General features: G+C 36.7%; 1 protein-coding gene across 1 annotated transcript; it reads left to right on the forward strand.

The window, feature by feature from the left end:
- Positions 1 to 704: 704 nt before the first annotated feature.
- LOC116720269 (MORN repeat-containing protein 4-like) lies at positions 705 to 24,862 on the forward strand. The gene is made up of 5 exons (XM_032563427.1): positions 705 to 826; positions 3,091 to 3,165; positions 12,539 to 12,653; positions 15,574 to 15,683; positions 18,202 to 24,862. Exons 2-5 carry the CDS (start codon positions 3,099 to 3,101, stop codon positions 18,345 to 18,347), a joined length of 438 nt encoding a protein of 145 aa, XP_032419318.1. The 5' UTR covers positions 705 to 826; positions 3,091 to 3,098; the 3' UTR covers positions 18,348 to 24,862.
- The last annotated feature ends 218 nt before the right edge of the window (positions 24,863 to 25,080 follow it).

The following is a 25,080-nucleotide window of genomic DNA, read 5'->3' on the forward strand; positions in this document are numbered from 1 at the left end:
TTTTCCAAAAACACTGTTTAGCACAACGAAGACATTTCTGATTTTATTTCACTAAATTAAACACTTATTTTCTTTTCTGTGTCCCCACACAAAAGCTGACGTGCACGCTAAAGGCAAAGGGATGTAAAACATAAGGAGAACAATGGGCCTAAAAAGCATGAGTTTGTTAAACTGGAATTAGGCTGTGACCCAGTGTGAGGGGATTTAAGGGTTTTCCCCCAGAGTAAAGAAATGAGGCCATCTGTGTTTTGTTTCATTTGGGTCACCTTGATAGTTTCACTAAATTAAAGCCTTCCTGGTGCTCAATCCATACTGCTTTCTATAGCCAGCTCAGCGCAGCTGTTTTAGCGCATTTGGTAACCCATAAATCAAGTTCCATAAAACTAGCGAAAAAACGCGGGCCTAATCACCAAATTGAAACCAGAAATGACACCGAATCATTAAAGGGAATCTTGTTTCCGTTTTATAACCCAACAGAGATGGTGGGAGGCACATAAAGAAAGACAAAAAGGCAAGGGCAAACGCTTTCACGAAGAAGCACTCCGGTTAATTAAGTCATTGAACCCGCTGCCCTCAGCAAAGATGTCTGCCGCGGAGGGCTTGGAAACCTGCGGCAACAGCCAATGAGCATGAAGCTTGAGTTGAGGTGGGGTAGAAGCAGCCAATCAGAACGGGGATCTTTGGAAGACCACTGAGGCAATTCTTAGGAAGGAAACATGAAAGAGGGGGGGAAACGGCTTAATAGTCGCAGAGTGGAGCAGATGAAGTGCCGCGTTGTTTTCAGAGATGTAGAGAGAAGGAACTGCATGTCTCTTTAATTATCCAGGTAAAGCGTTTCCTTTATTTCTCCAGGTATGCTCGCGCTGTGTGTGTGTGTGTTTTGTGGCGGCTGCCAGCGTCATGCCGGCAAGATGAGAGGGATTAGGGCACCGTTACTGTGGCAACATTAGATGGAGGGATACACACTCTCCTCCCCTCTGTCCTGACGCCGGGCCTGATCCAGAAAACCAGGCCTGGACGTTTACTTCACCACTGAGCGCATTTAACGCTTGTATGCCGCCTAATTGGAGATGATAAAACAACAAAAACGACAATAAACGCACATTTTAATCAGATAGAAATCTCTCTTTACATTGCCGACGAAGCAGATGGAAATAAATGAGTAAAAATATCAATACAGGAATGAAAGAAAGCTAAATTTCTTAAAGCAACTACACCTAATTAATATACAACGGTCTGTAACAAATTGTAGTCAACAACGTTTGAAAACAAGTAATTAAATCAATAATTCGTATCCACACACGTTTGTATGACATCAAATAAAGAAATACTAAATTTTTGCTTGAAATTTCAGAGACATGTTGTTAATAGTTCATAGAATAAACAACAATGTTCATTTTACTCAAAAATTTACCTAGAAAAAGTAAAATCAGAGAAACTGATCATTTATGAGGTCTTAATTTTTTCCAAAAAAGCTGTATGTTACCTTACATTGCTATGAAAATGAGGTTTACATCAAAGTAACTTGACTAAATTTGACTTTGCATCGTGTCTGTCTGACCCTTTGAAATAGTCTACTGTCTCTTTAAGAAGCTCCTACCCTAATAGTTTTGCAGTTAAAAATTGGACAGTTACACTAGTTGGGCCAAATTCCCTTCGAGCTTCAACTAATGTGAGAAGCTGTATGTCACACAGTTTAATTTGCAGAAATTCTGAACTTGATCAAAATGAAAATTATTCTGTCTTGTTATTTTGGCATTTTGCAAATAGAAACCATTTTGGAAAACCCTAATGTAGCTGAAACAATTAAAGTTTAGACTGATTTTATGTCAGAAAAATGGTTGCATGTGCATGTAAACCAGAGGTGGCCCTTTATTTGTATATAGCTCCATTTAAATAAATATGTGTTCTGTATGGTGGTAAAGTTTGCAGCCCTGAGTAAAAAATCCCAGCCTGATTCTTTCTGCAAGGAGTTTGCATCTTCTCCCTGTACATGCTCAGGTTCTCTCCAGTTATTCTGACTTCCTCACACAGTCCAAAAACATGGCTTGGTTCATTTAAATTACACTCAGGTAATTCAAATTACCTGAGTGTAATTCAAATTACCTGAGTGCAATTTAAATGAACCTACCATGCATGGTTGTTTGTCCAGTGTGTCTCTTATATGGTAAAACCGTCACCATGTCATAATAGTTTGTTAATTTCCTCCACCTCCTCCTACTGGTGTCTGAAGAAATGCACCATTCAAGATCAAAAACAACCAATCAGATCCAGGAAGAGTGTCTTAGTGCTGTCAATCATGCTCATGTACGCCAATGTGCTAATGAGATATTAACACATTAGCACGCCATAATGATGTGCTCATTAGCATGATGGCGAAGAAATAACTTTACTGGAAAACTGTATATCTGCTGCCATTGGTAGCCATGCTAACTAGCCTTAGCATTTATGACAGGCTACGCTATCCGGAAGAAGTTGTAGAATAGCATCGAGCAAAGTAGAGGTTGTGAGTAGCACGTACACAAGCATTATTAACAGCTCTAAGGCCCTCCTCCTCGTTCTGATTGGTTCTTTCAGACCAAGCAGTGTGTTTTGTAGCTAGCACTGGGAGAAGAAGTTTTTTTCCCCACGGATTCTCTGTCTCATACTTTACTGTGACGATGTGGTAACAGTTTTAACAAATATGTAAAAAACCTATGTATATATTTTTTAATAAAAGTTACATTTAAGAAGATTTAAGAAGTTGTTAGTGATTATGATTGCATCAGCTGGTAGCTTCTATTCTTTCGGTAAATTAAGATGACAGCTTGGTGCTGTTTAATATTATTACATGATCATTTGTTTAGAATAGAGTAGAATAAATAGATTGGTGTTCCCATCCAGTTTTGGACAATTGTAATGCTGAATTATATAGTTACAGTAATAATCTTAATTTTGTTGCTCTGAAGGCACTTAGCCATATCAAAGTAACTAGCAACAATCCTTAATGTGTTGACAAAGAACCCTGCTTTGTGTGTGTAACTGAGAGGAAGTCATAGATTGACGTCAGGGGCTCCTAATGATTTTTATTGTGTGTTAACTGTGTGCCAGAGGGACCCATGACCCTGACACGAGGATCCTTCACCTATTCCAACGGAGAGGAGTACCATGGAGAGTGGAAAGAAGGCAAGGTCCACCTGCTCCATCTCCACCCATCCTCCATCACCGCTTTCATTTCAGAGAATATTTGACTAAGACATTAATGCCTCATTTGGGTCCAAGCTTACGTGAATACCATATAATAAACTTTAATAGTTGTAATCTGCTGCAGCATACGTGGAGCTATGCTAGCTTGACTTTGACAACCTTAACATGTAGATGTGATGTCGAATTTAATGTTTCAGTTCAGTTACAAAATAACTCTGACAGATCATCAGTAGAGCAGGGTTTTAAATTGACTAATCTATCACAGCAGTGTTTGCTTAGCAGCATTAACTATCATTTATTAATAATCACAAAAATAAACATCAAGCCTAAAAACATAATACTATAACAGACTGAATGTTTTGTTGGCTCTAGAGGCCTTTATTTGAAAGTAGTTCGGCAGGAAAGAGGGTAATGAGAGAGAGGGAAGACATGCGGCAAATGTCGCCAGGCCGGGAATCGAACCTGCGACCGCCGCCACGAGGACTAAGGCCTCAATATGTGGGTCGTGCTTTGCCCCTACGCCACCACAGTACCCCCTGAATGTTCTTTTGTTTGTGTGTGAAATGTTTGAGTGTTTTTTGGTGTTAAAGCCCGATCTAAATGGACCCCTTGCAGTGTGACGTCATGCGCACAAGATCCTGCCGCCATCTCTCTGCTGGAGAGCAAAAAGCCGCTCGCTAACGATAACTAGCATTGGTTTTAGCTGTTACATTATCAGTATAAACATGCCAACTCTTAGATGTATGGCTGAGGTATAAAACAATGGACATAGTGTTTTGCTACGAATTGCCAACACTACAACAACTAGATAAAAAGGTCAGGAAAATGTTTTTATTGAAGAAAAAAATTAGTGAGGAGAAGGAAGTAGTTCAGTTATGCTAGCTTGACTTTGACAACCATAAGATGTAGATGTGATGTGGAATTCAATGTGTTTCGATTCAGTTACAAGATAAAAAAGGCGACGTAAACACCAACTCTGACAGATCATTAGTAGAGCAGGTGTTTAAATGAGTTAATCAACCGCCGCACTGTTAGATTAGCTAACAGCAGCGGAAGCTAATCTAACACAAATATTATATTTTGCAATTAATAATTGCAAAATAAACATCAATCCTAAAAACATAAAACTGTAATGGACTGGTTGTTCTGTTTGTGTGGGAAATGTTTGAGTGTTTTTGGTGTTGAATCCTGATATTGTGGCGAGTGTGACACAGAGAGCAAAAAAAGAAGAATACGAGTGGTTTTGAGTTATTCTTCAGTGGTTTTTTTGTGTTATTTTCCCATTTGCTGTGGCGCACTGTGCTGAATTAATCATACCTACATCTCCATATTTCATTTTGTTAATGGTGTCATTCTACCGCTGCATCGCGGCTATTCATGGCATGTGAAAGAATCGTCTTTTTGCCCTCAAGCGTTGAGCTCAAGCGCAAAATTTCCGGTTATAAACAATAACATGCCAGGAGTTCATAGACAACTACATTAAATCTATTTATTTTAGATATCTGAACATCAGTGGGTCTGATGTGCTCAACTTGTCAAGTTTATTTATGTAGCACATTCAGCAACAAGGCAGTTCAAAGTGCTTTACACCATAAAAACATCACACACTCATCAATTATGAAACAAGGGTTAAACATTACAGTTTGTCAAATATCGTCATCAAAATAATCAAGCAAACATCAAATATGTTGGTCAATATTTAACTCTCTACTAATCAAACACAACTCTAAACAGGTGGGGGTTTAGCTATGGTTTAAAGGAACTCAGTGTTTCAGATGTTTTGCAGCTTTCTGGAAGCTTGTTCCACATTTGTGGTGAATACTGCTTATTACGATCCATCACATAATCTCCAAATACCCTCTATTGAAGTTTATGTTGAACAAAAGGAGGAAAGGTTTAGTGGATGTGAATTTTTTGCAAGGCTCTGTACATTAAAACCAAAAATTACACAGGTTTTTGTGGTAGTGAACAAACTTTGTGAAGCTGTTCCATTATAAAATCCAGTTCCTTTAGTGTGAACGCTCAAAGCTCAAGATTTGCTGTTTGGAGTAAAGGTTAATGTTTAAATAGGACTCAAAGAATTATATAAAGATGAACAGTTCACCAGGATTTACATTTTTTGGTTTTGAATGTAGGTCACAGGGACTTTTCTGTTGTGATGTGTTTATTTATTTTATTTTTTACTTTTTTTTTAATTTTCATCAATTTATTGTATTGTGTAATTTTTTTTACAACATTCAACCTGTTTTTAAAAGTGCTAAATAAATAAATGTGACATTGACATGTTAGGATATTTCATCATAAACATTTACAGCACTGAATACTTTAGAGATCATATTTTAAAAGGAGCTTCTTAAAGTGCATCTTAAGAAGTTAATAAATATGTTAGATGTTGGGTTTATAAGATAAGATGTCATTTGAGGAAAGCAAATGGTTACTATTATTTTGTACTCATAAACAGAATAAAAGTTTTGCACATCTCAAACTGTATTCTAACAATCTAAAATTAGTGTACAACAATTCAGTCCTGGTTTGCATTATTTATTTAAATTTTATTTACTAATGAAAAGCAATAGAATAGAAATATCCTCCATTGTCCCTGAGTGGGGAAATTCAAGTACCTTTAAAGTTAGTGTAAAAATTGACATCTGCAGCCTAATATCTCTTTTATGTAGTTGATTTTACTTTAAAAATGGTCGTAGGATGCTGCGCGCTCGGCTGCACAAACACACAAGGATGTTATTTTATTTTATGACTTTTAATGAGGAAAGATGGCGGCGGAGGATAGCAGCCGTTAAACATAACGACCGGCAGCTGTCAATGTGGATTTGCACTTAACACTTTGTACAAGGTAAGAAGATTAACGTTCACATAATTTATAAGTAAGTATGATTAGAAATATATCAAATATTTAGAAATATATCAAATATTACATTATGGAGAAGGTACCCGTCTAACCGTTAGTAACCATGGAGACGGTGCCGCACCGTCATGTAGCCTAGCATGTATGGAAAAAACTGGTTAGCATCTCGTCTTTTGAACGTTTTAATGCTTCTTCGGTTTAAGGGGAAACGCCGTTTATGACATAGTGATATAAATCATGTGGTGTGAATTCAAACAGAGTCGGTAATTTGATCAACAAGTCAGGAGGGAGGAGGTACGGGTCGGTTTCTAAGCTAGCTATTTCCAACTTCTGTAAATACCGCCGTCTATGAGACCCAACCAGGTGTGTTACCTTTACAGACAAATTAGCTTGACTCAACAATAAACGAATAAACTGGCAAAATTAACTTTGGAAAACATTTTCAGTCGCCGCGTCGCACTACCTGAATCATATTTGCACTTTGACGGATGGGATTACAGGCGCCATTCCTCATGGATGATGATTAAGTGACGTAGTTGCAAAGGATCAATAGCTGAAACATTGTCCATATTCTATATTGAATAATAAATAAATTATACCCAATGGGAATGGGTTTAAGTTGAAGTTCTTAAAATCTATTCAATTATATTATTTGTCACTTTGCTGCCATAGTTTTTTGAAGCTGACAGTTGTTTACCTTAATGGCCGTTACTGGCTCATCGCTAATTTAGATACATATGTTTTAAGTCCCACCTGCCGAACCACAGGATAGCTTTTTTAATTACAATAGTACTGAGCTGATGACCTGAATTTCTATCTAGAGGATATCGGTTAGAATAAATGGTTAACAGAGGATACCAGTAAACACAATAAAACAGAGTTAACTGTGACAGCTTTTAATTAAAGTTGAGTTTCATTTTAGACCGGAGAGTTAGGATGAAGGTGTGTGTACATTAGCTGAGTCCCTGTAGAAAAAGCTACTTTTAAATAAATCTGTGTTTTACAACAACCAGCAGCAACAGCCAGAGTAAAAAAAGAAAAGGTGACTAACTGAAGTCAGTGACAGAGACCATCTGGTGCCACCGAGCCTTCAGAGACGACGCATCGCACTACCTGAACTCATATTTGCACTTTGACTAAAACACTGAGAAAACCTTTGAGGTAAGGTTAAACAAAGAACAAAAGTTTGGCACCTCAGCAGCTCGAACACCGGAGGGAGAAACATATGCTCTGCGCACAATTAACTAAAACTGCTAAACTGGTTTGGCGACGATTCATCGAAATGCTTCATTACTTTTGTTTTCATGTCAGCACAATTGAGATTTGTTTTGTTTTGTGGCACGGAGGCATGTTGGGTTCACAAATCGCTACCGGTTTGAAACAGTGTGGATTTCTTTTGCCATCATGCATCTTGTAGTTCATCCCTTTAACTTTAAATTACAATAAATATGTACATATTTAACACTTAATTTAAACATCAAGCACACAGGAAGGTCTCGTTACTGAAACTCTGCAGTGATAAATGGTCTTTGTTTGAAAGTGTGCAGAAGTCAGGCCTTCTTGAGATTTATTTGTCCATCTCCTATGCACATATTTTATTAAAAATGTGTGCAATATGTCTTTTTAATTTATTCATGTAAGATCTTTGCACATTAATGAGTGTTGATAATAATTGGGCAACTATTTTATTGTCAGATCAACATTTAACAGCCAACTCTTTGATTTGCTGTAGTTTTATAGGATTTAGTGAATGTGTTTAGTGATGTGGAAGCATTGCGTAGGCAGATGGACTGGAGGTAAGAGTTTCTGTACGGATGTGAGTTGATGTGACCTTTCTTTCACTTTTTTCACGCTACAACCTCAAACGTCTCCGGGATTCTATGAGACGCACCAACAGAAAGAGGTGCAAGGTTGTGGAGTGGATGGAAAATACTGTCCTGATCCCTGGGTCTTTGTGTTTTTGGTTGTTACTTGGTGTTTAAGCAGGTTGATTGGGGTTGTTTATTATAGAAAGTTAAGGATGTTCTGTACATTGTTTTTGTATTTTTCTCCAGTTCTGCTCTATGTTTTCAAATTTCAGATTTATTCAAGTCCCAAATGTAATATTACAGCAAGTATGTGATTATAAAAAGACATAAAAACTAAAATAACTTTTCGACGCTATTGAACAGTTATGTAAGTGTTCAATACACTTACAGAGCAATATGTAGCAGAGTAATATATACTGCTCAAAAAAATAAAGGGAACACTTTAAGTGTTAAACACCTGTTTAAGTGTTCCCTTTATTTTTTTGAGCAGTGTATATTACTGAGCAGAGTAATATGTATTACTCTGCTTTTTTGACCTAATACTAAGATTTCCCAACCAACAGAGGAGAGAAAATGTCAGCACAGATTTGATATATGATCTATAAAATATAGTCATTGTTGACTTATCAACCTGAAACTCTGCGAGTTTTCTTAGACAGACTATGGCCTTTCTGATTTTGCAGGTACTCTGAATGGTGGGTAAATTTTGACTTATTATTCAAAATAGTCCCAAGATATTTGTAATTTTGGCATGAGTCTTTAGGGTAACAGATTATTTGAAGGGGTGTGCATTAGACTGACATGAATATCATAAACATGACATAACACCTGTCATGAACACGAAGGAGTCTTTATGAATGTTTATAACTGTTGTCATGATTCATCAGTCGGTAAATAATTACACTTTTAAAGCAAAGTTGCATTAAAAGTACATCAAAACGTCAAATTTCCATTAAAAGTGTCATTATTTACCAAATGACACGTCATGACAACAGACACAAACATTCATGAAAACTCCTTCATGTTCATGACAGGTGTTATGTCATGTTTATGACACTGTCATGTCTTACGCACAACCCTTCAAATAAAGTGTCACCGTCTCTAGTTTCTGGTCCAGTTTAATTCGTTTGTGTATTTTTCAGCTTCCTCTTTGTTTATTGGTCAACTTCCATCCGTTTTCCTGCTCAGGTTCTTCCCAAGCTGCAGTTATAACTCTGTCAGTTTCCTCGCTGCGTTGCCAGATTCTCTGATCTCCTTTGTACGTTTTCTCCTCACCGTTGTTGCTCAAGCTGATTTGAATATCAGAGACCCGAACATAAAACCTTGTGGAACCTGAGGCGTGTTCGTTGTTTGCTCAGATTTATAATTACCAAATAATACAAGGTTGTCCTGGTCTGCCAAAACATCTAGACAACTGTTTAGATTCGGTTTCCATTAGTTATTAAATAATATGACCAAAAAAACCGTTTCAAAGTGATTTATGATTACATTTTAAACTTAATTTCAGTATTTTTCATCTCCTAAATGTCACAAAAACAGCAAAATCTTAGTTCCTGAAAATCCAGACCACCTGAAACATGTTTAAAGGCCACTATACCTTTAATATTTATGTTGACATGTTCTGTATAATAGTTCTCGTTAATCTGCAATATTTGATTATGTACAGCTCCAGATATCTTTAGAAAAGGTGAACAGCCTGTGTGTGGGATCATTCTGTATTTCTTTAACTTTAGTTGGGAAGAAAAAACGTGATGTCAGTTTGGTGTTTTCATCTCCTAAAATATTACACAATAGTAGAATAATTATATAAATCATAAGTATGCTCCTTTGTGCAGCTCCAAATATATGCACACTTTGCCGGGACTTCATTTTTCAGCACCTCATTTGCTTTTCCCTAAGAAGCTATTATTTTCTGCCACATCCAAAATATGTGTGATGACACATCCTTTTCTTTTTGAGCGTGAAATGTTGAATTAACACTGCAAACAGTAATATGTTATTGTGTGTGAGCTTGTGTGTGTGTTTTTTGTGCGGTGTTCGTCAGGAACACAGACTGTCTCTGTGTCTTTGCATTCAAAGTCACTGTTTGCACACAAACATGTAGGTGTGTGTCAGACAGAGGTCTTCCATGTCATATGAATAATTCAGTCAAGTGCTGGCTCAAGACGAGCCCGGGGGCTATCAGGTTACAGGAAGTAGGACCGGTACATCCACAGCAGCCGAGGCACAGCCAGTAGTCATTTACTACTGTTCTTTGCCTGTGCGGTCATTTAACATCTGTGCATTACCGCTATTGATTGACATAAAAGCCGGACAAATTCAGCTAAACCGTAATTAGCCAGAGACCATGACCCAACATGAGCTAAGAGAGAGGCGTTATAAAGAAGCTGAGAGACAGATTAAGTTTGCTCCAAGGGGACCAAACCAAGGAGATGAAGAGGAAATGGCTGTCCCTAGCTTCAACAGTCTGTAAATAATGTGTGCTTTGAGCGAAAAATAAACTGTTGCATTCATTGTGATCCGCAAACTGCTGCCACTTGATTTTATTATATTCAATAACCCCATTTGTATTTGACGCATCTGTTGTCACGCTTTGTGGAAGACACTACTGGTGTTTGTTGCCAGATGATTGCACTCTCGTTGACACTTCATAGATTGTTGGATTTCAGCAGCCAGTCCATGAATTGTCTGCCAGAGGCTGCTGCTCACTTGTCAGGGCTCATGCATGATGGAGAGTTGGGCTTGAAATGCTGTTGGCCCTCTTCCTTAGCCATCCTGATCTCTGCACCAGCATCTATGGACGCAGGGAGTTTCAGGAAGGAAGGACTTTGAAAATGGAGGGCAAAGCTGCCAAATCGCTTTGCCAAATCTCTTGTGAAAACCCTGCTCAGATTAGGCAGAGAGCAGCTCTTTAAGCAGCCCTGACAGATGGACTGCCTAATTTACTTTGCCATTAGCTGGGAGCAATGGACAATGCTCACTGGCCTCTACCCGTCTTTACCCTTTGCCAAGGACCCTCCTCCAGTAAATCCTGAACGGCTCTTAGCTCTCTCAAACCCCACCCTCCTAGAGCTTGCATGCTCTTCTTCTCAGTTTCATGGGACTATGTGAGCTCTCTCTAAATCCCATTGCTCTCGGAGGATACCAGGTCGTCCTCAGCACAGTAATGGACTCGCTCTCTGTGATTGTGTTGTAGACAGTAGCGCCTGCAGCTGTACGGCTGTGGGCACCTTGAGATTTTTCTTTTTATTACCCAACTCTCTCTAATATAAACAGAATTGTGGAGAAAAAAAAGGTTGTGTCAAAACATCTTGTCACACGTATGTCCTAAACCTAAATGTTACTGGTCGGTTTACTTTTGTTTATTTGGCAGCTTGGTGATCTTTTTGTAAGCTAAAAATGAACAAGCGCAGTTTTAAGTGTAGTTCTATGAGTGTTCGTTTGGACGTCGCCTGAGATTTTTACTGTGTGCGCGGTTCTGGCCGGTCACTGGCTTTGAGTTTTTTGTGTGTGTGGTTTCGCGAACTGAAGAGCTGACGGGTCACCTGGTTGACAGACCGTGGCATCTGCCGCTCTCTTCCTGAGCGTCACGCTAAGAGTGCCGGAGGGTTAAACAGTTAAATCTAGTCAAAACTTTGCCAAAACAAAAAAGGAGTAGAAATGAAGCAAACATTGTTGCTTCACCTCCTTTTAATGTGTACATATAAAAAGCAGTTAGTGTGGAAGTTAAACATGTGCAGTCTTGTTCTGAATGTTGAGGCACCTACTTTCACACCATTCATAGTGAGAACCTGGAGGTCCCATGATGACATTGTAGGAAACAGTTTCTTGGATTTTCCACACCATCAAATGGCAACATTTAATCGGTTGTTTGCAATGGCCTTTACATTGCAAAAATAGCATTCACTATTCCAACAACAAATAGTCTAAAAAAAAATTTCTAAGCTTCTAATTTGTCCTGTTATCCTTGTTGCCTAAAATATGAATTATTTTTCACAGACTTGTGCTGGCAGAGTAAGAGCTGAAGATTCATGGCTATGATTTGTCTATGGTTATGGTAAATGGACAGTCTGTTAAATGAATAAGAGGAAATAGAATATTACATATGAAATCATAACCTCTGTATGCCATGCAGAACCCAAACCTCAACATGACCGGTTTGCAAGGCTTTATGCTCCATAAAAGACAGCAACCTTCATCTGTGATTCAAGCACTAACTCAGCAGTCTATTCATACATCTACTGGTTTATTACGCTGGAACCATATCTGTCCTTTTTTATAATGTGTCCAAGGTAAAACTGTACATACCCAGATAACATATAAAAAAGTACATAAAGAGACTCTTCCCAAATGGAGGAGTTTTAAGTTTCTTGGGCTTTTGTTCACTAATCAATAGATGGATTATTATTAATTTAACAAATAAAGATTTTAGAAAAGGCAGATTGTGTTTTTGAAGAACTTTATAAAAACCCTTTAGTGGTTAATTAATCTTACAAATAATCTGCTATTTTCTATTTTCTGCTTTTCCTTATTACCCAAAAGGCTTGATTTTTGGCAAAGTTTTGTGAAATAAGATTTTGGTCCTGCTATGTTAATAACTCATAGATTTACTCATTCTTACCATACTAGCTCCCCATTTGTTTTTTATAAATGTTGCTTTTTATTGTGCAACTTGCCGCAGGTCTGCGTCACGGCCTGGGTCAGCTGATCTTCAGCGACGGGACGTGCTTCACCGGACAGTTTGAGAACGGCCTGTTCAACGGCTGTGGCGTTCTGGTGTTTCCTGATGGCTCCAGGTTCGTGCCTTACCGCGTGTCCCCTCATGAATTACAGTATTTTCTTTGTTTTGATTAGAAAATCATTAGGATTGTGCTAGATTAATAGAGTGCTTCCTCTTCTTATTGTGCAAGTTATCTGCAAGTTTTTCCATTTAGGTTTTTGCTAACACAATGTCAGATTAGAAAGACACCAGCAAAGATGTTAGTGAAGCAGTGGCTCATGAGCTGGTAGTGGATGTTCACGGTTTAACTGAAAGAAGGATCGCTTAGGGTCGTCATATTACAAAAATGTCAACCTCTGATATTAAGAAAAACACTCAATACGCAACCTTTTTCAAGGGTTCTTTCTAAGAAAGAGCAGAAGTATAGAACCAATATCTTAATAGTTTTTGTCTTAATTCAGCACTTAGAAAAAATGTATATTTGAAAATGTTATCTCCTTGTTTTGTGAAAGAATATACAACACTTAGAAGTGCTTATATCATTCATTAAAGTGGATTATTTTATTTTTTCCCAATGTATTTGTGAGAAAAAAATGGATACAAACAATGGATGGTTGAGGTCTGTGACAAAAAAGGGTTATTCTATTCTAAAATGTATTTTTTGCAGTGTAAATATGGAGCTGATCAATAGAAATAAATTTAGCAGAAACCTTCATCAGTTTCTTTGGTTTTTCTGATAATTTTCCACTCTGTTTTAGTTTGGGGTCACAACATTTTAATATTTACTCTTTTTATGAAGTAGCTACATTAGCCGCTACGTCCATTTGTCACATCACTGTTTAGCCAATATAGTTGGCTGGTGATGGAAGCTGAACATTGTGCTTGTAAGCTGGTGCTTACTATGCTAGCTTTAGCCAACACCATTAGCAGGAGCTAATGAAAAATCAAAACAAAGTGGACGGTAATGATGTTTTAAAGTGATAATGAAGCATCTTAAAGTTTTTGTAAAACACTATTCTAATATTTTTGAGAAAATGTTTTCTCTTTGTGGGTTGACAAAATCAGGAATTATTGTTCTGTCTGGACCGAGCTAGCGTCGTAGCGCCCCGTGTAGTCACCTTCCCAGGATGCATTGCAACATAAACACGGTGACATCCGAGTGACAATATTTTTATTTAAATTTATAAAAATCCAACAGCCTACAGTATTTTTGCTGTATTGTTTTTCCAAAAACAAAATAAATGTTTCTCAAATAAAATATTGTCAGACCTAACTATGGATATCTTTAACAACCAGGTTTTGAAGTTCATAAGTCAACACTAAAGTAAAAACAAGTATGAACAAGCCTAGATGTCTTTGTGTGGTTTTTAAGTGTCAAATGAAAGATAATTTCTGCAAAAAATAACAATAATGCACAAAGGAATTCCTGCAAGCCTGTATTTATTAAAGCTGCATTGTAAGGAAATCTAAACCTAAATTCCTCCTCACGTGAAATTCACTTCACTTTATTGGTTCTTAATGCTCCAGATTTGTTATTCCAATCATAAGTGTGTTTATAAAATGCATCTAATATTCATATATAACTGAACTGGTGCACTTTCTACATTTTTTTAAAGGTTTTATTGGCACTTTCTACATTTAAACAGACAGAAAGAAAGTGTAGAAGAGAAAAATAATGTGCAGAACAGATATTTTAAAAGATCTGCTTTTATCCTCAGTGAAGTGTTTTTATCGCCTGACCTTCCGAATCTTTTTCAAATTGGCCTTTTCTCGTACATTGGCTGCCCAGCATTCCAAGGTAGACACATAATCCCCGTTCATTCTTCTGACAAGATTTCTAAAATTAATTGGCTTTATTTGACAGAAATATATAAAAATCTTCAATCTATTCAGCTGCTTTTGTTAACTGTTCCCTTATGTTTGCTGAACCTTGTTTAAGTGCGGCACAGAACAACATAAAGAAGTTGAGGACAGCCTATTCAGTGCTGTATGTTGTGCTCCGGCTTGGACAAAACATTTAATTTATTTTTCAAGGGCTTTCAAATCACCAAAACATGTTTTCCAGCCTCAACTTCACTTTTCAGCATCAACACTTTTTAAAACTCCATGACAAGTTTGGACTTAATTTGCTCACAAAGTTTAGAAAGTTTCCAGTAAAATTGGCTTTGCTGAATTTCAGCAAAACAGCCGATAAACTATTTTATAATATATCAGAGATGCTCAAAGTGCGGCTCGGGGGCCATTTATGGCTCTTGGACTGATTTTTTTTGTGGCCCCCAGCTGTGAATTAAGAAAGATACAAGTGGTTATTTTTAATTTGTGTAAAATGATCAATAAACATTAAGCATTACATAACATTAAGTTCAGCTTTTATACTAAGAGTTACTTTGATTCAGAGACTTTTACTGAAAAGTCGACTTTGCTGCACACAAATCAGCTTTTATTGACTTTATTAAAATGTTCTGAAAGATCCTGTTCATATAATCTTATAATTATATGAACTTATGTCTGAGTAATTTGTAGATTATTTTTAATTAACATATTTGAATGTGCATACTTATTTACATTCAATCACATTGAATTACTTACATCACGCTTACATATATATATTTTTTAAAAGCTTTCTCTTATATTTGTATATTTGTATTATTAATATTTAACACCTTAGAAGAAGCTTGTCAACTAATAAGCAATTTCTAATTGGGGATCAATAAAGTATATTCTATTCGATAACTGAAGATAAATTTGTTCAATTGAGGCCAAAACTAATTTAAAACTAATTTTCTTTTTTATGTTTTTTTCTACGATGAATAACATCCTTTTCCTACAAAGAACAATAAAACTAGGTGACTTATTTGTGTGGTTTTAGTTTAATTTTCATTTTTGTCACATGATTTTGGCCCATGTTTGGAAAAAGTTTGGACAGCCCTGGTGTACAGTTTGTAACGTTGCAGGGGAAGCATTGCTGTGTTTGACTCTCTGTGCTTTTCCTTCAGGTATGAAGGTGAATTTGTGCAGGGGAAGTTCCAGGGAGCCGGTGTTTTCACTCGCTTCGATGGCATGAAGTTTGAGGGCGAATTTAAAGGCGGATGTGTGGACGGCCACGGTAATCACCTCAAATTACCCAGAACCCTCTGGGTGCTAGAAGTTTATCACAATATTTGGTGTCACTATTGTGATAATAAAAATTATGATAAAAAAAAAAAGTACCATTTTTTTTAGTTGACTGTATTTCTGTGACTCCACGGCAAATACTGCTTTTTAAAAACATTCCCATCCAAAACAGGCTTCTTCAGGACACCACTTATTTAAAGAAGTGTGATTTGTACCACTAAACTGCATTTAATCATAGTTTTAAATTTACTGATGTGTTGATGCCCTCAATGTCAAACTTATTTTGGTAGCACTTTTAAAAACAGGTTTAAAACTGGACCAACGTGCTGTACAAAAACAATAGAATAAGTTGATGAAGAGAGAGAGAAAAATAAAATTAATAAATAAGAGTAATAAGTAAACAAGATAAAATAAAACATGACAGAAACGTCTCGTGGAATAAATAGTGGAGGAAATAAACAAAATGTTATTAATTTAATTAATTAAATAATTATTATTTAATATTTTAAAATTACATCATCACATGGAGCAAATTATAAAGTTAAGAGAACATTTTTGTATTAAGGACAAAAATAACAATAATTCATAGAACAAAACCAGGCATAATAATTTTCCAAATCATTTTCTTTCAATAAAAAAACTAATGAAACTTTAACAAAACGGCAGCTGTGTGTCTGAGTCTGGTGAATCTTTGGTTAAAACACGTTTGTTTTTCCATTCAGCGGGTAGAAAATCCAGAATGTTTACTCAAGAAAGAGTATAAATACTTCATAATAAAATTACTGAGGTAAAAGTAAAACATACTATCTAGTAAAAATACTCCTAAAAGTATATGTTTCTTAAAAAGATACTCAAATAAATGTAACTGGTTACAACCCAAGTATGTGAACCATTTCTCTGATATTTTTGTTCCAGTTTGCAAGTAACATTATACATTTTAAAAAATAGATGCAAAATTTAAAAAAAAAAGAAATTGAGCAACCTTGATTTGTTTTTAATGCACAACCTGAATCCATGTACAAACAAGTTGTTATTTTGATTGTGAATTTACATCAATAAGCAGACATTATTTTGTGTGTTTTGAACATTGAAATGTGCTAATTATCTGGTCTGAAACTCCTGGGTGTCTGGGCTCAAAGTCACTGGAGGTAATCAACACGTTTTTATTTTAATGCTGCTGCTGCTGCTGGTGGCGAAGGCGGATCGACGTGTCACTGTGACAACAGACTTATATCTGTGCTTGTAAAAATAGAGACGGAGGATTAGCATTCCCTCCATTTTCTGACAGGTGAGAACCAGACAACAGAGTGAGCCTGACAAACGGTTTGAAACCAGGAGCTTTACTTCTTCTACCTGTTGTCAATTTTTAGTTAGAGTCTGAAATATCACAACAGAGCAACCAAAGGAGAAATGCTTTTAGCCAAAACTGTTATGTTAAGGAATGCATGCCCACCTTGCAAAGCAGAGTCTGTCAAAAATACAAATCCTGGTTTTGAGTTTTTTGAATGAAGAATAAACAAAGTTATACACAAAAGAAAAACATTTAAAACAATAGCAAACAGAAGTAAAGTATATTTCCATGTTCAAATGAGTTATGTTTATTTTGTGTCCACAAAACACTGATTGCTCCTTTATACAAATAACAATCTGATCTTTTTCTGTCAGATTATACAACTTTACTTCTTTAGTCCAAGTAATTGAATAAGAGAATCCAACTCTTCTTCTGTCCCTTCTTGGGTTTTTGGGGTTGTGTTTTCACTGAACTGCTGTGTTTATTTAAGTAATTAATATACTTTCATAACTTACCAAGTTTCAGGAAACGTCTAATAGTCTAAACAGACTGAGTTTTATACCAAAATGTGGTTTTGATTTATTTTATCTAAACTCACCTTTCAGCGCCGGAGCGCTGTGGGGTTCCTGCTACTGATTTTTCTTATTGGTATTTATTTTATCTTGGACTAAACAGTTCCTGGGTCGGATTGTTTTATTAACGGCCAAATACTGATTTAACATAATGAAACTGTTAATTTTATTTTCCCTTTGACCTTTTGGGAATTAGGAATGACAAGAGAGTGAAAAACTGATTTAGATTTTTTTCTCCAAATTTTGACTTTGTTCCTAAAAATTTCTTTTCTTTTTTCTCAGATTTGTATCAGATTTGAACATCAGAGTTCTGACTTTTCTCCCCCGTAATTCTAACTTTAATCTCAGAATTATAAGATTTTCTCAAAATTCTAATTTTGATCTCAGATTTCTGACTTTTCTCTCAGATCTCAAAATTTTGACTTCTGAGGAAAAACGAAAGTAATTCTGAAAATAAATTATATTTTCCCCACTGACCTTAATCATCTTCCGTAAATCACAGCAGGCAGTCGTGTAGAAATCAACGTTCCTGCGTCGGTCAGCCATGTTCTTTATTGAGTAAAACTCTACTGGTCAGAGTGAGAAAGAGAGAAAGTGTGACTCGACTGAGACTCGGTTTGTGACCCGTTTGGTTTTCTCTCCTGCAGGCCTGCTGACCTTCGCGGACGGCGGACGAGGCGTCAGCCACGAGGGCCTGTTTGAGACCAACCAGCTGAAAAGAAGAGAGAGCAGCCATGCAGCTGTTCAGAGAGCGCAGGCGGCGTCGGCCAAAGCCAGAGCTCTGGCCTCGTGACGTGGACCGGACGACCCACACCGACCCCTGGTACCGGGGTCATCCTCCTCCCGTCAGTCTGACCTCCTCAACACGTTTCTAATGCTCCTTTGTTTCATCGTGTCCAGCTTCTGCAAACGATTCTGGGATAAAATGTCCAACTTTATCTTCTGGTTCATTTGAACTGTCGGGTCTGTGACCTGCAGAGTAATCAGGACGGTAAAATCTGCTCACACAGCCACTGACTCAGGATCAGTACCGCCGAACACACGCTGTTCGACACACTGCTAAGTGCTAAATCGCATCCAGAGTTTGATTTTTAAAAAACTCTGGATGCGACATTAAATATGGGCATTTTTCAGGTAATCCTGACAACAAGCAGGTTCACACTGGGCTTTATTTAAAAGTTCAAGCAAACAACAGATCAAACTTTGGTAACGTAAATTCTGATTCACCTCACACCCCGATACTTTATGATTAGTGTTTTTATTATTATTTAAGTGTTTTCAATGCAAAATATCACAAGTTAAGGTCCATAGTGTTGAATTATAAACAAGAGAAGCTGTGGCTCTCACATGGCTTAATCTGTAAATTATTATTTTCTATCATTTCCTAAGCAATCAGATCTTAAGGGTCTAACTATAATTATTATCAACTGCTTTAATCCTTTAGAGAGAATAGCAGAGGTTAAATAATATTTTAAAGTGTAACATTTTCCTCACCTGTGTGTGTAGTCACTGACAACATTGGGAACCCAGAAGGAATGGTCTAATTTAGATATTTTAATATTTAAGTCACAATTAGTTTGCATATCTAAAACTCATGTTAACAAGTCCAGTTTTCTTTATCCAGGTTAACCCTATAATCACTCATATTTCATGCACATGGATTCAAAAAAATTTACATAAACATAACATTCAGTTTTTCATAAGGAAATGTTCATAAAATTCGACTGTGATGAGTGAATGTTTTTATGTTGGCTATAAAAGATTGAATCCTGAAAACTGACTCAAAAGCTGCTTTATCAAACTTGAAGGTCATGAAAACTTAAACATCCAGGATTTTACAACAGATTTTGACTTTTGACCCAGGAATTAACTTTAGTGTGCTAATTAAATTAAAAACTGAAATGACTGAAGAGTGATTTCACTGAACAGTCATCTTCAGTGAAATCAATCAATCAGTTTTATTTCTATAATGTGACCCTTTTATGTTCGCCTCAGGTTCAGTTCATAACAGACACATTCAGGTTCGCCGAATTTAATCTGAGATAAAATCAAGTTGGTGTTTAGCATCAGTTCAGCAGCTTCTGCCCCTATACCTTAAATAAAATATAATAACCCTAAACTACAAAGCAATGGCTCCAAGTGAGCAGTTAGCAGCAGCTAACATTTGTGAAACCTAACATAGCTAAAATGGACAACATTAATAATAATAGTTAAAAACAAAAAATGCAGCAAAATTACTCAAAAAACTCTGTATGTTATTAAATTGTTAAATTTTGTTAATAGTAAAGAAGGTTAAATAATAAAAATTCCAGAAATTATTCTTTTTCTTTTTTTACTTAAAGGAAGATCTCAAGGTTCACAGAGTGTGTACAGCGTCAGGCGCTGCTGCCCTCCGATAAAATCCTGCAGGCGTCTGGGCATAGTTCTGAACTTTAACCCTAGGAAAGAGTTTTATACATAAAGCAATTTATTTTAAACGTTTTTTTATCATTTCCTTTTTTTAAAAAACTCTAAATATAAACAAATGTTATTACTTCAGTGTAAAAACATTAAACTAAATAATTTCAGTGCTCCCTAACGACTGGCTATTTTTAGAACGTGCTCCGCGGGCGACTGACCAGGTCCCCTCGGGCGACCGGGGGCCCGCGGGCCCCGTGTTGGTGACCCCTGTGTTAAAATATAACACTTGTAAAGGAAACACAGAGCTGATTCTAATACAAACCACAGTTACCGACGGCAACAGAAAAAGGGGGAGGAGGTGCCGGTTACTGGTCGCCATGGTAACCACCAACTGCCAAGAGCAGCGTAACCAGCAGAACTTAACATACCAATAAATGTCTGAAGAAACAACTTGTTGACTAAACAAAATAAATTCAAAGAATAAAACAAACACATTTTGACAAACTTCACATGATAGAGTTAAATAAAACGCTGTTACACCGCACATTTCAGCAACAAGGCAGGTCAAAGTGCTTTACATCATAAAAATACAAAGTCATAGAAGACAGTCGATGATTGAGACATTGCATTTTGTCAAGTGCTGTCGTTACACATCATAATGGTGATTAGTTTCATTTAGTCAGATTAAGACTCAATTCAGTTCATTGTAGTCCAGTTAATTCAGATTAATTCCCAGTCCAGTTTAAAATCAAACCCACATTTTCCATTGAATGTTTAGTGATACAAATTCAAATCTAAAATGTTTTAGTGAGGAAAAATTCTCATTTAAACTACTTTTACTAACATAGTTGAACAAGTACATTCCTCATAACAGTGAATATTACAAAACTCTACAAATAAAGTAACCTGAATATAGCGCAGCTGTTCATTAAAGCATAATCAGGGTTTTCCCCTCAACTTGAACCAAACTGAAGCCCAGTGTGAACTCACGCAAACATGTCGATTATCAAATCACCATTCGAGTCTCTGCCTTCCCTTTAAAAAGCAGATTTCTTTTAATGCCTGGCCTTCTCTGGTCTCTGAGTGGAAAACCAGTTTAGGTTAGATTTTCTTATCACTCAGTGCCATTTCAGCCCAGCAGGAGCGACCTGCTCAGTGCCAAGTGAATTTGGGAGAGTGGAAGATGGGGTTGGCTCTTGGACAATGGAAGCTGCCACGTTGTGCAGGCTTCCGGTAATGAGTGCAATTTCTGTGTTGGAGGTGCAATTTGATAATAGTGTGCAATTTCTGTCTGAGAGCAAGTTTTTCCTCCCACCAGCCTTTAAATTCGGAGGATGATGAGCCGACTGTTTCAGCGTTGAAGAGAGAGAGGTTCATCTGTGGGTCAGTGGAAGAGTTTATTCTGCAAAATTAGGAGTGGTTTCACATAAACTATGTTTGGTAAAGAGCTTCCTTTCGCCTTGATGTCAGTGTTAATTAAACCAGAGGAAACTGTGAGATTTAAAATGAAATGTTTCACCCAGTCAGTTCTTACACAGAGCTAACCTGCTTAGTTATGCTTTTCTACTCAGTTTTATAAACCAGTAGGGCGGTTTTTAAAAGTCTTGGTGTTGGAATGTTTAATGTATGTGCACAGTGTAGTTCTGATCCATCACAAAAAGATAATCCTCATTTTATACATTTAAAGCTCCAGTATATAACTTCTATAAAAAAATTTTTTTATAAATATTTGCTCAAACTTTCACCATGTTGTGACAGTTTGCTACGAGACAGATAATCTGTGAAAATATTAATCTCCACCACCTCATCCCTGAGCTAATATTGGTTTCTGAAGAAATGCACCACCTCTGACCAAGACAAGCCAATCAGAGCCAGGAGGAGGGGCTTAGCGCTGTCAATCATATTTGTGTACTTGCTGCTAAGTGTGCTAAAGGCTGAGAAACAACTTACTGCCACAGGAAAACATTTATCCACCGTCATCTGTGGCTATGCTAACTAGATAGATAAAGGGAGGATTAGCAGCACCACACAGAGGGTGATTGACAACGCTAAGACCCCCGTCCTGACTCTGATTGGTTGTTTCTAGTTAGCACTGGGAGAAGGCAGAGAAGCTTGATTTTTTTTTCAGATTATCCATCTCATACCAACCTTTCTAAAAAAAATATAGACTTTTAAAATATTTATTCAAACTGTCACCGCGCTGTGACAGCGTAATATCTGTGAATAGACCGACCTCCTCTACCTCCTTCCTGAGATTGTATTGCCTTTTGAAGAAATGCACCTCACTTAACCAAAAACAACCCATCAGAGCCAGGAGGAGGGTCTTAGCACTGTCAATCATGCTCATGTAGACACTGCTAAATGTGCTAATGGCTGAGAAACAACTTACAGTTACAGGAAAATGTTTATCCACCGTCAACTGTATTAACCAACTAGATGAAGGGAGGATTAGCAGCGCCACATAGAGGATGATTGACAGCGCTAAGACCCACCTCCTGGCTCTGATTGGTTGTTTCTAGTTGGCACTGGGAGAAGGCAGAGAAGCTTGATTTTTTTCTTTCCAGATTGTTTCATACCATACTGTCACAACATAGTGAGAGTTTTAAAAAATATGTAAGAAATATATTTTTATTAAAGTTATGTACTGTAGTTTTAAGGCTTGTAGAAATGGACTAACATGTTTCACTTGTGCTTTGTGCCGGCTGATAGCCACCATCTGTCCACGTAGTGAGACTGTAGATGTGCCATATCTGTGTCCGTTTTGTCTGGTAGTCTGGGGTTTGGTGGTTAGTTGGTAAACGTATTTAATTTTCTGTTATGTGAATTTCTCAGAGTAAGATTCATTTAGGATTTGGATTTTGTTCTCCTTGCAAACCAATTTGGCCAAAGGAGAGAGAAAAAAAGGCAAAGCAGACGTGATGGAGAATAGTCACACCTTTTAATCGACTCTGGGATTTTTAACTGGAAATGTCAACTCACCTTACTTCTGCCTTTCGGTGGTTTTAGCAAAAGAATATCTGAATTAATCATTCAGTCTGGAACACCGGTGGGTTTCTGCTGTCTTGTGTCTGCTGTTTATTTTGTCCTGAAAATAACTGATTCCTTTTATTTGTAGGAGATAATGAGGATCACAAATCCCTTTAAGAAGCACCTTCAAACCTCAACTTGAAAAGTTGCCATTAGATATTAAAATGAATGACTGTCAGTATTATCAAAATTGTTTGCTACCGTTACCACTGAACTTGTTTGACTCCGATAGGAATGTCAGGAATTTAAAGATCACTCATTTTCTGAGAGGTTATTGTATTATTCTGAGAAAAATAACAAACTGAAAAGTAAAAAAAAAAAAAACACATTATAATGTCTTCAATTTCATTTTGGTTCACATCCTAATAAATAACTAGATAACAGATTTAAGCTCACAGGGACATCACACTAAAATCATCCATATAAAACTGTAATGATTTAAAAAAGAAAAGCTTTTTTAATGGTGTGTTTGTCGTGGTTTCCAAATTCCAGGTCAGAAGTGAATAGATTGGAATAAATTTCTTCTTCAAGTTGGAAATCTGACTTTGGGAAATTTCTCATCAACTCTGACCTCAAAATCCAATATGGCTGCTGCATCTACAATGATGTGAAAAAGTATTTCTCCCCTTGCAGATTTCAGCAGCAACTGCAACTTTCATAAATTACCTACAAATTTATAAGAATTTTATATGTAAATTCATCAAGCATCTACATATAAAAACATTTTAAATTGACAGATACTATTAAGCATTTGTCATAACTGGTAATGAGTCTTTTACAATTTTGGAAAACGGTTTCTATTGAACCAAAGGGACTGTTTAAGGCCATTTCCACTGGCTTTAAGTGCAGACTTTGACTAGGCCTTGTCTAAATGTTATTTTAAATTTTTTAAAGCCAGTCAGAGGTGGACTTGGTGGTTTACTTTGGATCACAAGCTGCATTTCCATTGACCATATAATTGTGCAAATTGGAGAAATGAAAAATCTCAAAAAGGAAAAATGGCGATTTCGAGAAAATTCACATCTTTTTCCGGTTAGACCTTTTTGCGCTATGATGAGGTGGTTTCTCACCTGAATCAAAATTAGGGTATTTGCAAAACTGCAATGGAAACTTTTTTCCACATCCCACAAGTCACGTGATCAACAGCCGGATGTTACTACTGGCGGAAAAGACGAAGAAGACAACAGGAAGCGGTAGGATATTTTTTAATGGCGTTGTGTTAAACTTATTCAGGTGTGATTTTAATCATGTTTCTTATTTAACGGAAACACGGGAAATTACAAAATTGTGTTTTTTCAACGGAAACATTTGTATTGAAAACGCAGCTACCAAAGTGTGCAAAGCAAGATTTCATGATGTGGATGGACAGAAAGTTGTCCAGATCCTGAAGACCATTTCCTCAACCACCACCATGTTTGACCGGTAAAAATCTTTTCCAGAAATCCTGACCTACTGTGCCATATTTTCTCCATTCATGTATAATAGCTAACCTTTGCTTCAAAGCCTTATAAATGGTCCTGTAAGCCTTTCTAGGTGTCACTGAATTTGATTCTTGTTTAATTTCTTTAGATCTGAGGATCATGTGTTGCTTTAGCCTACTTTATTGTGTCAGACATGTTTTGTTTTAGTGATTTCTTTATTCTGCAGGATGATAACAGTTTATCTGTAATTTAACAAGTGGGGCAATTATATTTTCACATAAGTCTGTGTTTTGTGTTTACTCAGGTTATTTTGTTATTAAAATGTATTTGATGGTTTCAATCATTTCAATGTGACAAAAAAAGTGAAAACAAAAGAAACCTGTAAGGCGAAAATACTTTTTTTTACAGCAATGTGTACAACAACATGGTGAAAGCTGCATTAATAAACTGTTCATTTACACTTTGATGGCTGGTGTCTCACTAAATCAGTCACACACACACACAGTACTACGCACATCTATTTGTGAATATGTTCCTTTAGGCTGCTGTCACACCGTTTCCTTTCTTTCCTTATAAGCTCACAATATTGAAAAAAAAAACAATTTTTACAAAAGGCACAAAGAAGAGGAAATGAGGAACAAGTCCTATTTTTGAACTTTATATTATTATATGTAGATT

The sequence above is a fragment of the Xiphophorus hellerii genome, chromosome 5 (genome assembly GCF_003331165.1).
Source record: "Xiphophorus hellerii strain 12219 chromosome 5, Xiphophorus_hellerii-4.1, whole genome shotgun sequence".
NCBI lineage: Eukaryota > Metazoa > Chordata > Actinopteri > Cyprinodontiformes > Poeciliidae > Xiphophorus > Xiphophorus hellerii.